General features: G+C 37.6%; 1 protein-coding gene across 2 annotated transcripts; it reads right to left on the bottom strand.

Annotated features, from left to right (window-relative positions):
* Positions 1 to 2,013: 2,013 nt before the first annotated feature.
* On the bottom strand, positions 2,014 to 11,697 carry LOC132113716 (nuclear body protein SP140-like protein). 2 transcript variants are annotated; one of them, XM_059521778.1, is made up of 13 exons: positions 11,473 to 11,697; positions 11,271 to 11,369; positions 10,973 to 11,106; positions 10,675 to 10,728; positions 10,311 to 10,344; positions 10,065 to 10,205; positions 9,584 to 9,717; positions 4,017 to 4,085; positions 3,757 to 3,875; positions 3,580 to 3,682; positions 3,400 to 3,459; positions 2,849 to 2,989; positions 2,014 to 2,194 (listed from the first exon to the last, which is right to left on the bottom strand). In XM_059521778.1, the coding sequence occupies exons 1-13, from the start codon at positions 11,561 to 11,563 to the stop codon at positions 2,183 to 2,185; spliced, it is 1,191 nt and encodes a 396-aa protein (XP_059377761.1). In that variant the 5' UTR covers positions 11,564 to 11,697; the 3' UTR covers positions 2,014 to 2,182. The 2 variants fall into 2 exon arrangements, with proteins under 2 accessions (XP_059377761.1, XP_059377679.1); XM_059521696.1 differs by lacking the exon at positions 2,014 to 2,194 and adding an exon at positions 2,462 to 2,709.
* Between the last annotated feature and the right edge of the window lie 4,348 nt (positions 11,698 to 16,045).

The raw sequence follows: 16,045 nt of genomic DNA, 5'->3' as shown, positions 1-16,045 counted from the left end.
ATTTGAGGAAGAGGCTCTAGCTCTGACATCATTTAATGTGTTAAACCTCAATTGTGATTGCAACATTTTAAAAATGTTTACTTAAATTTCACCAAAGCTATTTTTATGGAACCTTCATTTTCTAAAAACTGGAATGAAAAAAAAGAAGAAGCTCTTAATCACCATTGCCAATAGTACAACATATTAAAAGTATGTGTACAGTGACCAACATTATTAATAGCACAATATTCTGAAATACAACACAACACACCTGCCACCTTACCTTTGGCAATGAAATATTCACATCTTACTGTTCAGTCTATTATATTGCACCAGTCTTTTAACCTCACCCACACAGGCAAATAAGAAGGGCAAGCAGAGCTTCCCTGATTTTCTTAGGTAATGTCTGAGCGTAATTCATTTGTGTCCTTCAGTGTGTTGATGACTTGTAGCCTACTACTATTTGCTGTGAAACAAAGGGCCCTGGAGAAAGCAGACTGCCGGACCTGCTGTAGCCTACTGGTACAGATATCAAATGTAAACATAATAAATTATTAACAAACACAATAAATGACTGCCAATAAGAAAATCAAACTTTTATCCATAATAGAAACTTCTGCTAGTGGCTTTGGAACGGTCAACCTTTTGAGACGCTGTTTCTGCTGCAATTGTTTACTTAAGTATTTGTTTTTGTGTGTTTTTAATAATTTAGTTTGCATTCGTTATTTAAAATAAATTCATACATTAAATGAAGTACAAAACACAATGTAATGTAACATGATGTAAATATAAATCGCGGACTCCGGGGTAGAAAATATCGTTAATCGCAAATGATAAAGAAGTCACAGATTAGTATAACAAACGTACCGTCAGATGATTCCAGAGACTGGAGGATAAACTGACCTCACCTCACTCGCTTCACTCAGCACTCGGAGTCAGAAATGAAACTTACAGTAAGTGAAACGAAACGAAACTAATACTGATTGACATTTTTCCAGTTAAATCCGTCAGGGATGTGACCTTTTTCTTTTGTTTACACTTTGGTGCAGGTAAACTAACTTTAAAATGTTTCAAAGCGTGTATTATATAGTGGGGTCAAAATGAATCCCTACTGGTTTTTCCCACAATAACCAATATAGTCAGGATACATTTTTGTTGTTGCCTTTGACTGCCTTGACAATAGTGATGCAGAAGTGTACAATGGTGATGTAGACTACCTGAGAGAAAACTGATTTTACAGAAAGTGATCCAAATTTCAACTGCAAGAATTTTTTTGTGTGTGTTTATGCGCGATTGTGTGTGTGTGTGTGTGTGTGTGTGTGCAATATCAAGGTTAGACCTATGCGAATAAGGGCTGTAAACAGGGAGTAGCCTACGTGTTAAGAAAAATATAATTAGCCTATATTTTCTTTCAGAATGTAATTTTATTTTTAAACCTAGTCTGTGGGGTAAAACGTCTAAATGTCTAAATTACAGTAGTAACTCTGTTTTTCCATCAAATGTGTTCCCACTAGGTGGTTGAATAAAAATATGTGAACTTCATATTTAAAATTACCTTAAGTTAGCATCAGGTAGTTAGCTATAGCCAGTTAGCATCAGCATATATATAAAAAATTTAAAAACGCTAAACAGGGCAAAACGCCACCTTTGTTACAAAATATATTTGTTGTTTAAAAAAAATCGGATAACATGAAAACATTTTTCATACTAGGTTTATAATTTAGGCCTATGCCATTGTCTCTAAAACTATGATTCTGGACATATTTTATTTTTGCTTTACAGAAGAAAGAAAAATGACAGTCATCAAGGCATGCATTTACCCCCTCTCTAACCTATGTACTGGCACACAAAGGGAAACTGACATTAGAAATCATTTGTAAGACACAGTAATTTTATAAAAGAATCATCTGCATAATTTGAATAGCATAAAATAGAGGGATTTCACCACCATGAGCTGTCTGATTGGTATCTCCTTCCTACACACTCTTGACACATAAAAACTTAGCCAGGGTAGTGCCATATTTATTTTGAAGGAAAGAAGTGTGGATCTGATCGAATACCAAACTATAAAAACAGATGAAACATTCACAAAAAGAATATAAAGTAATACTTTTGCTGATGGTAATGGGCTGTGCTACAAATTGGTCCAAGTAAAGGAGGACCATCAGTTTCTTTGGATGATTATTTGTACTGTCAGATCAGCCTATTTAATGACCTGAAACACACACACACACACACACACACACACACAGTTTTTCTATTGTAAGAGATTGTATTATTGTAACATTGTCTAAACTGAAATTATATTTTATTTATAATTTAAGAAGAATATTAATAAATATTCCCCACCTCACCATGTTCAATGCAACCCCCCTCAAAAAAATAAAAAAATTATATATATATATATATATATATATATATATATATATATATATATATATATATATATATATATATATATATATATACAAGCAAATAACACTCAGAATTAAAACCTTTTTATTAAAAGGTGGTGAGTTGAATACACTGCAAATAATTGTTTATAACTGAACACCATTATAATGTTGTCTAAATATATTTTCCTTAATTTATCATTTCTGTACAATACTCACAAATGTCATCATAAATTCTAATAAAGGACTTTTTTTTAAGGTTGTGATGTTACAGGGGCTTAAAGACTGTTTCAAACAGTTCCTTGAGCCTAAAGGTCATTCTACTGAAGTCATTATCCTACAGGAAAAGAAATGGGGAAAAAAAGACTGAATTTAGTCTATAGAAAAAAGGTTTTATGAAACATTTATTAATTTATTAAATATTAATTATTCATAATTATTTAGAATAAATTGATTAGCTACATTTCCAAACTCACCCTGTTGGCGGTGCAGTGGTGGAAAACATATTCAATCGCTGTGATAAACTCTTGCACTGTTTGATAGTCATTATTCTCCAAGTTCATTCTCACTCTGCCCAGCATCATGGGACCACAGATGTTCTCACTGTATCCTGGAGCCTGGAAACCCGCAGGGCAGACGTCACATGAATGTACACCATGTATAAGAGCTTTAAATATTTCAATGATCCAGAACAGGACAGACACGCAGAACCTGATTTTACCAAGTGAGACATGTTCCTGGGACAACATCTTTGTTGAACCTGGAACAACATTGTGATTAACCTTTGTGAAGTTTATGCTTAAAATCACTGTTTGATGCTTGTACATCAGTGTCATTAATCTATCATTCCCTCTGATTTTAGGGATTACTCATGGTTAAGGTTAGGTTTAGGTGTAGGGATATGTTCAAGAATATATTTTTGGAGTAAAATGTTGTTCCAGGGTCAACAAAATATGTTGACCCTGGAACACGTCTAACTCAGCAAAATCAGGACGTGTGGACAGACACACAGGCAGATGATATTTACATTGGCACACAGGTCAGTCTTGCTCTCACGTAGCAGGTGTAACAGCAGGTACTGGCAGTGCTAGAACAAACAACAAACATACCTAAGTGTTCAAGTTTTTTTCCCTGTACAATGAAATAAATGTTGTTTTGGACCCCACTGACTTCCACTTTATGGGCTAAAAAATTGCATGAACTTTACCAGTGTGTACTGAGAGACTGGACTGCTCAAAACATCCTGTTGGGTTCTTTGACTAGAACTGTCCATCTTCTTCATCACACAAAATGTGCAGCTCCACTGGCTTCTGTACGCACAAAACACAGTGTTACACAGTCACGTTTAGTCTGTGTAATCCAGCATGATTTCTCTCTCTCTTACCCATGTGAGTCTCCGTCTGGAGCTGGTAGGTGACAGCGTGAATGAAAAGCTCGTGGACACTCGTCACAACACACAAGCTCTCCGTCAGAGTTACACACGAAACACACGTCATCATTCAGCTGGGACAAGAGTTCATTCAGAAATAAACTATATGTTATGGAGCACACTGTAGAAATTTCAAAGATCAGCAGTTCTGATGAGATTTTGGTGATCTTGTTGATGCTTTGACATGACTTTAATTGAGAGGGATGTTATCTTACTTGGTTCTGATCCGGTTCTTGGCAGATCTCACAATCACAGTTGACTGCATGTGGTTCCAAAACTCTTTTCTGAAAGTATGTGAAAGCACATTAGTATTGTGTATACTGCACAATCATTTGATCAGACCCTGCCTTACACTTAAAAATAAAGGGGCTTCACAGTGATGCCATAGAATAATATTTTTGTCTAAATGGTTCCATAAAGAACCTTTAACATCTGAAGAACCTTTCTGTTTCACAAAAGGTTTTTGCGGGGAAAGAAGGTTCTTCGGATTATAAAAAGGTCAGAAAGAGATGGTTCTTTTAAATAAGGCAAGGCAAGGCAAGGCAAGTTTATTTATATAGCACATATCGTACACAATGGTAATTCAAAGTGCTTTACATAAAACAAAGTAAAATAATTATGAAGAAAAACAATAACAAAAATAAAACAAGTAATTTTTAAACTTTTAAAATTATTGAAAAGTTGAATGAATTTGAAAACAGTTAGAAACATAAAATGATTTTACATAAAAAAACAGAGAAAATACAGTGCAATCAGTTCAGATATTGCACAGTGCTCATTCAATAAATGCACAGCTAAACAGATGAGTTTTAAGTCTAGATTTAAATGTGACTAGTGTTTTAGCACATCTGATCTCTTCTGGAAGCTGATTCCAACTGCGGGCGGCATAGTAACTAAAGGAGGACTCCCCTTGTTTTGTGTGAACCATTGGTATTTCTAAATGACTCGATCCTAATGATCTGAGTGCTCTGTTTATATTCAGTGAGCATATCTGCAATATATTTCGGTCCTAGGTCATTTAGTGACTTGTATATGAGTAAAAGTACTTTGAAATCAATCCTAAATGTAACTGGAAGCCAGTGTAAGGACCTGAGGACTGGTGTGATATGCTCAGATTTTCTGGTTCTCGTCAGAATCCTGGCAGCAGCGTTCTGGATGAGCTGCAGCTGTCTAATGGTCTTTTTGTGAAGGCCGGTGAGGAGACCATTACAATAGTCCACTCGGCTGGTGATAAAGGCATGAACAAGTTTCTCCAAGTCTTGGCTGGAAACAAAACATCTAATTCTTGCAATGTTTTTTAAATGATAGTATGCTGATTTAGTTACTGCTTTGACATGACTACTGAAACTAAAGTCTGTCTCCTGGTCACACCAAGATTCCTGACTTGATTTTTAGTTGTTTGACCCCTAGAGTCTAGGTATGCATTCACCTTGAAAACTTCATCTTTGTTTCAAAATGCAATGACTTCAGTTTTTTCCTTGTTTAACTGCAAAAAGTTCTGGCACATCCAACTGTAAATTTCATCAATGCATTGGCAGAGGGAGTCAATGGGGCTGAAGTCATTTGAAGATAAGGCTAGGTAAATCTGGGTATCATCAGCATAGCTGTGATAGGCAATTTAGTTCTTTCTCATTATTTGACTTAGTGGAAGCATATAGAGGCTAAACAAGAGTGGTGCAAGAATTGAGCCTTGTGGGGCTCCGCACGTCATGGACGTCCACTTCGACTTATGCTCTCCTAGACTCACGTAATAGCCTCTCCCTTCTAAGTATGACCTGAACCATTTGAGTACCATCCAAGAAAGCCCGACCCAGTTTTCCAGTCTCTCTAGTAGTATGTTATGATCGACAGTGTCAAAATACAGAACTGAGATCTAGCAATACCAGCACCGATATTTTGACAGAACCACAATTTAAGCGAATATCATTTTTTATCTTAATGAGTGCTGTCTCTGTGCTGTGATGCGGTCTGAAACCAGATTGAAAATTGTCCAGGTATCCATTTGAGTTTGAGTATTTGTTCAGCTGATTAAAAACTACCTTTTCTATAATTTTGCCTATGAAAGGAAGATATTGGTCTAAAATTGCTCAAAATGGTGTTATCAAGATTGCTCTTTTTCAGGAGGGGCTTAACAACTGCAGTTTTCAGGGAGTTTGGAAATGTCCCAGAAAGAAGTGAGGCGTTCACCACTTCTAAAAGATCTGCTTCTAAGCAGTTAAGCACACTTTTGAAAAAATATGTGGGAAGTGTGTCAAGATAGCAGGTTGACGATTTTAGGTGCTGCACTATGTCTCCCAGAATTTTGCTATCAATTGCTTCAAAAATAGACATAGTATCTTTTTGATATTGTGGCCGAATCTGTCTGACCTCTGCATTACTTGAGGATGTGCTAATCACCTTCCTGATATTAATGATTTTCTCAGGAAAAAAGGAAGCAAACTCATTGTATTTGCAGTCTGAGAGAATTTCACTGGGAATCTGGGGGGTGGGGGGGGTGGGGTGGGTTGTCAGTCTCTCAACAGTGGCAAAAAGAGAATGAGTGTTGTTTAAGTTACTGTTTTTTATAAGGCTTGAGAAAAAATTCTGTCTATCTGTGGCTAGTTTCACATTAAAAGCATGAAGTCTGTCTTTATAGATGCTATAGTGAATTTCAAGATTAGTCTTCTGCCACATCCGCTCGGCTTTTCTGCATTGTCTTTTCATAGTCTGAACTGCTGTTGATCTTCTCCAAACTGATTTCTGTCTGTTTTCTTACTGACTATTATTGGAGCAATATCATCAATAACATTCTTAACTTTTGAGTTGAAGCAATTAAGGAGAATATAAACAGAGTCTGCAGAAATGCTTGGTTTTAAAGATATAGCCTCCATAAATAGTACACTTGTGTTCTCGTTAATGCATCTCCTTCTGACAGAGACAGATCTAGATTCAGTGGTAGCGGAGATCAATATATCAAAGAAAATACAGAAGTCATCAGATAGTGCTACGTCCTTAATAACAATGGATGAAATGTTTAGACCCCTACTGATGATTGGATCCAGAGTGTGTCCACCTTTGTGTGTAGGTCCATGCACATGCTGAGTCAAGTCAAAAGTGTTTAGAACCGTTATCATTTCTTTTGTAGTATTGTTTTCTGCATTATCTATGTGAATATTAAAATCCCCTGCAATAGCAAAACAGTCAAACTCTGAGGAAATCATTGATCAAATTTCTGTGACCTCTTCAACAAAGACTGAAGAGTGTTTTGGAGGCCTGTAAATAATAATAAACAGAAGGCGTGGAGCACCTTTCAGCACAATCCCTAGATATTCAAAAGACAAGTACTGACCAAATGACACTTGCTTGCATTGATAGATATCTTTAAATAGAGCAGCTACACCTCCAACTCTCCTAACAGTCCTGCAGGGGCTGCATCATTGAGGACTGTTACACTGCAGCTGTCTTCTAGCCATGTTTCGTTTAGAAACATAAAATCCAGATTGTTTGTGGTTATAAAGTCATTGATTAGAAATTATTAATTTTATAGTGAGCAAATGTTTAAAGATGCTAACTTGATGGCAGTGCTTTGTGTCTTTACATCAATCTTAGTTTGATGCATAATAGGCCGCAGATTAGATGAGTTTGCCCTTCGGCTTGAGAAGGCCTTAGACTTTCTAGCACGTGATAAAACTGAAATAGAGAAAGCTAAAGGCACACTGGGTTCCCGCTTGTTCTGTAAACATTTGTGAATGTTGCTGCTATTATAGTGGGGATCCGACATATATCACTGAGAGCTGCTATCAGTTGTTTTTGGTTCACCATCAGCAGATTTAGGGTTTGGGCCCTGGCGTTGTGGCAGCGGTCTGTGAGCTCTCAAAGGAACAGGGCCCACAGGCTTTGGCGGTTGGGAGGCCCGCCATTTTTTAGTTGATACCTGAGGGCTTGCAGCGAATGAGTGAGAGAGTTTAGTCCCAGCATTCACCAATTCCTCCATTTGGGGGGAAGTCGTGGCCTAGTGGGGGAAGTCGTGGCCTAGTGGGAGGAAGTCGTGGCCTAGTGGTTAGAGAGTTTGACTCCTAACCCTAGGGTTGTGGGTTCGAATCTTGGGCCGGCAATACCACGACTTAGGTGCCCTTGAGCAAGGCATCAAACCCCCAACTGCTCCCGGGCGCCGCAGCATAAATGGCTGCCCACTGCTCTGGGTGTGTGTTCACAGTGTGTGTGTGTGTGTGTGTGTTCACTGCTCTGTGTGTGTTCACTTTGGATGGGTTAAATGCAGAGCACAAATTCTGAGTATGGGTCACCATACTTGGCTGAATGTCACGTCACTTTAAAGTGTCACTTCACTTTATAAAATGGGACATCAACCTTTATTTTCTGTGTGAAGCACAGAAGTGGAGATGCTGGAGAGAGGGATAATGTGTGCGGTGAGCATGGCTGTGTCTCTGGTGTTTCCGGTGATATTTTGTCCGGGCTTCCCTGGCTGTTTTCCAGAAAGTCGTCCTTGGGTGCTGAATCTTGTAGCTGTTTTGATATATCACAGTCTGTCTGTGAGGAGCTCTGTGGGCAGGGCTCAGCTGGGATAGTGTCTGTCCGCAGTGCTTGTTTTGGCTGCATGGTGTTATCAGTGTCCTTGTGGGATATGTCAACCACATGATGACTCGGACCCGGTGTGTGTGTGCTGAATGGATTGACACACTCTGCTGAAGGATGACAGAGGGAGAAGTAGATATTGTCCTTAAGCACTCTAGTACCAAGTTTGTTTGGGTGGAGGCCATCCAGTTTAAAAAGTTGTCTATGGCACCAGAAAAGATTGAAGTTGTCGATGAAATTCACACCTTCACACATTCACACCAAGATCTTTGTAGCCATGTGTTCAGCCCAAGCATCCATGAAAACATATTTCATTAATGCTTGAAATCTGTTCTCGAGATGTATAGGGGGAGTAAGAATACCGGTATTCTGAGAATCACAATCCTTCGTGCAACAAGTAGATCCAACAGGAGGCATTTTCTCTCTCTTCTGTTTGAATGTAGGCAGTTGTTTTCCCATCTACGGAATGTAAGCTGCTAGCAGTGGGAGGTAAAGTCTTCTTTTTGTAGTATTATTCCGTTCCAAACTAAGATTTTAGTTTTAGCGTTTGTGCCAAAAATCTGTTGTTTGAGCACTGTGCTGATCTATTGAAGTAGAAATCTTAGAAAAATCAGAGAAAAGTACAGAAATAAGAAGCAAAGCGCAGAGCAGTAAGTTGGAACATCCGAACGGTAGCAAAGAACCTTTGACTGAATTGTTCTTTGTGGAACCAAAAATGGTACTTCTATGACATAGCCGTAAGGAACCTTTCAAACACCTTTATTTTTAAGAGTGTACCAATAGACAGCAATCATTCATGCATAGTAGAAAAAATAAAAATATGGAAGTCAATGGCTACCATTGACTGTTTGGTCACCAACATTTAACAGAAGAAAAAAATCATTTAGGTTTGGAACAACATGAGGGGGAGTAAATGAAGACAGGATTTTAGGAACACTTAAAAATAACAGATTAATAAAAAAATTTCTAATTGTATCAATATAAATACGGTGTAAAACATTAGGCATAATCATATGTGTTCTCTAAACTTCTCCCAGATTTTTGTAGGATTTAATATTGAATATAAAAACAATGTTAATGGACCCTCATGGGGTCATCATAGCACAATGTCTTGTTTGTTTACAGCCACTGTTTGTTTCTCTGAATTGAATCAATTTAAATTAGAAATTTTCTAAATTTGAAATGTTTACTATGTAGTATTTTCTTTTACCTTTATAAGCTTCCCAAGAGGCATTCCATGGGACACAATGTCTTTCTTCCATGTTCCATCTGGTTTGTTCAATCTGATGAAATCCTCAGGTGTCAGCCAGAAGTTCTCAGTTCTTATGCATCTCCTACAACACCCTGAGATAAAGACAAAACTGAGTGAGAAAGTCTTGTACCACTGCAGTCAAGCAGTGAATTTACATTCATTGTTAATATGTAAGAGGAAAAGCAGTACGGGACTCTGCCTACAAATACCCTGATAGTGCCTCTTGTGGAGGTCTCAGATAAAAATTGCAGCGTAATATATCTTCAGCAAGGTATTTCAGGTTTTGCAGAAATGTAGGCAGAGTCACATATTTCCAATGAGCCTGGCTTGTGGGAAACAGATAACTTGTCTTCAAAATTTTTTATAGTTGTGCATGTTAAACACTGACAACATATTAATATTCATACCAACTGTTATAAAAGCATTCCCACTCACACACCTGTGGAAAATCGATATTTGTGTAGAATGCCAGAATCAGATCCACATGTAACAGGTAAGACTGGACCTTCAAACATGCTCATGTCAATAGCGTCGTCCTCATCATCGTCGTCTTTATTGTCTTCGATCTTTTCATGTGATTCTACAACAAATACACAAATATCACTAAACAGAATACAAAGTTTTTGTTATTCTAAATAACTGTTGTAATAATCTTATTGAAAGGAAAGTTCCCCCATTTACTCACCTTGTTTTTGCAAACCCTCATAGCTTTTTCTCTTCTGCAGAACACGAAAGGAGAACTTTTGGTAGTATTTTATTTTACAGTACTGTTACTCATTTACACACTTTGTACTTATCATAGTAATGACAATAATTAGGTAAAAACTACATTACGTACTGACCCTGAACCTACCCCATGTAATTACCTTATATTACCAGTACTTTCTTTACACTGTAAGTACACTGTAAGTGCACATACTGCAAAATAAAGTGCAACCGAAATTTTGATGAACATCTTCGTCACTCTTAAGTCACAATTGAAAGCTTCAGCCTAGAAAGGTTAAGTTTTCCATGAAATCAGATCTACAATGATCGAAAAGCAGCCAAACCTTTGCATCCTGAACACTGCTCTTTTTAAAGGTTGTAACTGAAAGAAATCCATCCTATGAACAGAAAAAGAACAAATTTAGAATATACTGTATACTGTATATGACAGTAGTTGTTTATATTATCTATATTGTGTCCGTTCTTGTTTCAGGGAAATGTTATTTATTTCATTTGTGTTTTTTGTAAAATATGACTTTCTAAAAGATCATACTCGTGAATCACCAAGTCCATATTAACAAAAAAAAAAAAAAACAGTTTAGAGCATTAGTTAAAACTGTTATTGAAACAAGTCTTATGCACCTCTATGAGTTTCTGGAGTGGAATCCCACTGCAAAGGATGCTGGTCCTCCACTTTTTGTTCTTCTCCTTCATTCCAAACCTCTCAAACTCAGTGGGCTTGAACCATTGTTCCTCACTGAAGATGCATTTCTGCTCTGAAGACAGAAAAATGATCTATGATCAACTACTACTGGAATTACTTTGTTTCATCTGGATGTTCTAAATGCTCCAGAATTACCATCTTGAGACATTAAAAAACGTGTAGCTCTTAATAAACATTACTCAAATCTTGAACATGTAGAAACGTTTTTGCACTTACTATCATAATATTTTTTCAAATGCAGGACACCCTCTTTATAGCCACATGTAACAGGAAGTTGATATTTGTTTTGTGTGTTTTTTTGTCCTGAAGATGATTCTGAAACAAGTGAAATCAAAATTGAGATTGAAAGATTGAAAGAACATATACTTGATTCATCACTGTTTTGTCATTATTAGTAAAAAATAGTTTCTGGACTTACTGGGGGAGTTTTGTTTCTTGACTTGTTTCTTCTTCTTAGAATGGGAGGACGACCCCGTCTGCTGTCTCTTCTTACAGCTCTGTTTTTTCATCCTCCTCTGTTTTATCGCTTTATGTCAGTCAGTCAGATTTTAGAATGTTCTGAAAGAGTCATTTCATGAAGGAGACTTTCGTATCTTCAGCATTATTTGAACATCAGGAAGTGGACGTGTTCCTCCATGTTGAGTTTTCTGTGGTGTAATAACTCCCCTCCCACACTCACAGCATCGAAACTGAAAGCTGCTTCCTGGTCCAGTGCCTTTGCATCTGAGTGAAAATAAAAATGAAAAAATATTCACATAAGGATATGTTTAACTTTAAATTAATTAATGCAATTCAAATATTTCAATGCAGTTAACGCACTGTCCCCGCCCTCAGACCTGTATGTCATTTTACATTTATACACAGATGACAAATATGATGCAGGGGCAATAACTCCATAAATGCAGTTATGCACTTAAAATTCAAGATATTGGGGCAAAATTCTTTTGTGTGAGTATTTGTCTCATATTTATATCATATATGATAACACCATCTTAAACTTGGGGTTAAATTCAGTATTTGGTTTCATTCATTATGTAGGTATGAACTTTTCTAAATATCACATTTAAAAATCTAGTGTTTAATCATATCTAAATATTTCTTCAAATAAAAAACTTACACAGGTATGACCTGCTATTTCCTTACAGGTACCTATAGTGGGTTAACTAACTCTAATTTGCTTCTTTGCGCTTCTTTAATCATATCTAAATATTTCTTCAAATAAAAAACTTACACAGGTATGACCTGCTATTTCCTTACAGGTACCTATAGTGGGTTAACTAACTCTAATTTGCTTCTTTGCATTGGAATTTAAAACCCTTTCTCTATTTAACCTTAAATACTACACTAAGCGTAATATAAGTAGTCTTAATATAAACATTAGAAATAATATTTTAAGTCATTAATGGATCATAATTATTTCACAATAGTTCCAAAAGATCTCCTTAAAATATGAGATAAATATTACTGAACTAAGATATAGATCATTTGTTTAAATGAAAAAGAATTAAGCTGTATGGTCACATTATAAGTAATCAATTCCTGACGGTTAAATAGAAAACCATATTAATGTTGCCTTTCCATCACTCTCCAGAATGAAATGATACTGTAAATGTCATCGACATAAATAATCAATGCATATTATGCTGTAATGTTTACCATAAATTGCTGCAAATGTTGTCGTCTCAACCCATTCAAATGGATTGTAAATGCTGATTTGTTTGGAGAACTCCATGAAACACGTGACCGCGCGGCAATGCCGGCAAGATCAAAGCTTGTCGCAACTCTCTTTTTCAGTGGCTCTGGCTTTAATTAACCGAAGCGCTGCATTTTACGATTCACGCCACATTAAGTGCGCCAAAAACTGTATTTATTGTTTACATTTTGTATTAAAACTTACAGAGATTGAAACCTGAGACCATGGCTGGACTGGCCATTGGGCATACCGGGCATTTGCCCGGTGGGCCGACGTGCTTTTTGGGCCGATATCTCATACTCATACTTTTTTTTTTTTTTTTTTTTTTAACGGCCCATAAAATTTGTACATCGGCGGCCCATTCGTTTTGTTTTGTTTTGCTTAATTGGCGGCGCTGGGTTTGTGCCAGTGTAATGCATTGGTCAAAGTCAGTGTTAGTTTTTTTTTCTGACAGACCAGCCCATGAAACACGTAGATCAGCGGCCCATTGGCTCTTTTCTTGATTGACACTGGGCTGGCCCAATCACAACTTTAAACGAGTGAGCGAGCGGCAGCAGTGTCAGTGACTACGTTTACATGCTGTTAAAATTCGGGTTATGGTCGGGTTAAGGTCACAATTTGGGTTTCTGAAACATTCGGGATAACCCGTTTACATGCGTGAGCAGAGAGAGTTACCAATCCCGATTAGTTTGGGGCAGATAGCGATTGGCTTTGTTTGCGCTTTGGCGCTGGTACTGATCCACCAGCAGCACATGACACTACTGTGCCTCTATACTGCACGCAGGGTTTTTTTATGCGCCGTCTTTACTCAAAAGACCAAGATTCCTTGCGAATGGAACATGCGCAGAACACACATTTTGATGGGGATATGCCGAAACGCGTTTACAAGACCAAATATTTGGGTTAGAAAAGGGGTACCCCAGGTATAATATCCCGGTTTTTAAAAACCGGGATATGAGCATATCCGGGTTTTTGCCGGTGTTTACATGGCCGTGCGCGACCGGGTTATTGCTAATATCCCGGTTTTGAACGGGTTATTGGCTGCATGTAAACGCAGTCAGTGTGTATCTGTAAAAAAAGATGGAGAAGAAACGCAAGGAATGTGCAGATAAATAGCGTGAAAAAATAGAACCAGGCCCTTAAAGCAGACACTGTAAACTGTGTCAAAATATATGTTTTCTGACCTTCATCAGCTCCTGTGGCAGATGATGATAGTGAGGACGGAGGATCAGGAGAGAGATGAGAAAGTGTAGAGCCTGCTGTAAGCATAACTACTTTCAAAACACTTAGGCCATGTCATGAGTGTAGATTATTTCCACATCTGCATAGTTGACGATTACCGCAATTCACTAGAAATTTAATAAGAGGCGTTTGTAAACCATGTTTTCCGCCAAAATAAAAGCTTGATGCAGTTTGCGTCAAAATAAAAGATCATGTGCTTATCTCTTTCAAGTATAGAAATTGGTACAACTAATTAAAAAAGTTTCCTTTATTTTTTTGTGCATTTGTTTTACAAAATATGGCTATTACTATCATTGGATTAATATTATAACTGTTATTATGTATAGGTGTAATGTAAATAGACACTGTAACTAAAAGAGGTTTTAATTTTTCTTTGTTTAATTTGCACACTGAATATGGGTTGGAGCTTTTAATTTTGAACTCTCAAAGTGCACCAGATTAATAAATTTAACATTAAAATGCACAAAATTTTCTCACGGGGGGGCATGTCCCCGAACCCCACTAGAAGGACCGAGGACACACCACCATAGTTTTAACAAAAGTCCTGTAAGAAACATTGGTATTGCTATGCCAGAGCCGCTTATAGCTTGTTTTAGGATTCACTGCTGTGGAGTATAGTTCAACTGTATTAATAAATATAAAATTTGGACTTATTTCATCTGTTAACTCTCACTCGTTCCTATACTCACTCATTACATGGCATTAGTGGTTTTAATGAATAGGAGTTGGTATGCATATAATTAAGGGCGTGCAAAGATGGGTGGTGTTTATGATCATATAGTGGGCCGGTCTGGGCAAAAATGCCCGGGCCGATTTTTTGTCCCAGTCCAGTATTGGCATGAGATTTACACGGGCAGTGTAATATTTATTTTATCAGATTTGCAGACGCACACTGGGTGAACATACTTTAATTTACTCTCTTCTTACACTAACATATTGCTCTCCCTTTCCTCTAGCTCTCCCTACTGGTCACTACCTTACATCCATCCCTCCTTGAAATATGTGCTGCTTATTCATCAAAATTAACCACACCTCAAATCTCTCAACATAAAACCGTAGGCTATACATACTTTCCAATACAGCATACTGTCATTCAAATTATTATTTTGACTTAACATGAACATAACTTGGCATCACTTAATAAACATCTTTGCCCAACAGATATTAGACTTGTGATACCTTAAAGGGATAGTTTAATTAAAAAAATGAAAATTGAATGTTTATTTGCTTAACCCTAGGGCATCCAAGATGTATGTGACTTTGTTTCTTCAGTACAACATAAACTGAGATATTTAACTCAAACCGTTGCAGGCTGTAAGTCATATAATGCAAGTGGATGGGAATCACGGCTAAAAAACGATCGGTCAGTGCAAGAAACTGAACAGTATTTATATATATATATATATATATATATATATAGTTCTGTCATGTTCCTGCTCAAATTAAGCCCTGGTAAAACCTGACTTTTCAAATGAGCGTGAACGTGAACTGCACGTTCTGTTCATTCCTGCCAGAGTGAGCGCCGCTCTCGTTCACGTTCATTGTATGAAAAGTGATTCGTTCAGTTCCCCATCGAGGGAGAGACGATGCATCGATAACGCTTTGGGAACGCATTTTGCGGGAGTGCGTCTGAAGCATCCATGTCAACTAGTCCAATGGCGAGAGTGAGCGTCAGGAGTGACGTCACGACCAGGAATTGATAAAAACCCCAACCGGAGCAACCGGTGTTAGCTTTCTGTTCCTCAGCAAGCGATCTGTGTCAAACCTGTCTGTCATATTTACTGTTGTCTTGTTCAAAGTTTATATATCATGGCGAAGCAACTATTCAAACCGTGTGCTTCTCCCTGCCCGCGTTATTTAACGGGTGGGGATACACACAATCTTTGTTTAGTTTGTTTGGGAGTGGAGCATGCGTTATCAGCCTTCGAGGAGACTGATTGCCCGCATTGTGAGAAGCTTTCGCTTCACATGCTCCGCTCCCGCTTGTCACTCTTTGATGAGAAGAGCGGCGAGCCTCGCGCTTCTCAGGGTGCAGGACCCGCTTCTGCCGAGGCAG

This window comes from Carassius carassius, chromosome 1, assembly GCF_963082965.1.
Source record: "Carassius carassius chromosome 1, fCarCar2.1, whole genome shotgun sequence".
NCBI classification, from domain to species: domain Eukaryota; kingdom Metazoa; phylum Chordata; class Actinopteri; order Cypriniformes; family Cyprinidae; genus Carassius; species Carassius carassius.
The sequence above is the reverse complement of the archived record's forward strand: the minus strand, read 5'-3'. Positions and strand labels throughout refer to the sequence as shown.

Coding starts and splice junctions, on each gene's coding strand:
- LOC132113716 (XM_059521696.1), bottom strand. CDS start 11,563: ATGAAAAAACAGAGCTGTAAGAAGAGACAGCAGACGGGGTCGTCCTCC. Junction 10,345..10,674: donor GCAGTGTTCAGGATGCAAAG/GTTTGGCTGCTT, acceptor CGTGTTCTGCAG/AAGAGAAAAAGCTATGAGGG. Junction 10,206..10,310: donor TGAGGGTTTGCAAAAACAAG/GTGAGTAAATGG, acceptor TATTTGTTGTAG/AATCACATGAAAAGATCGAA.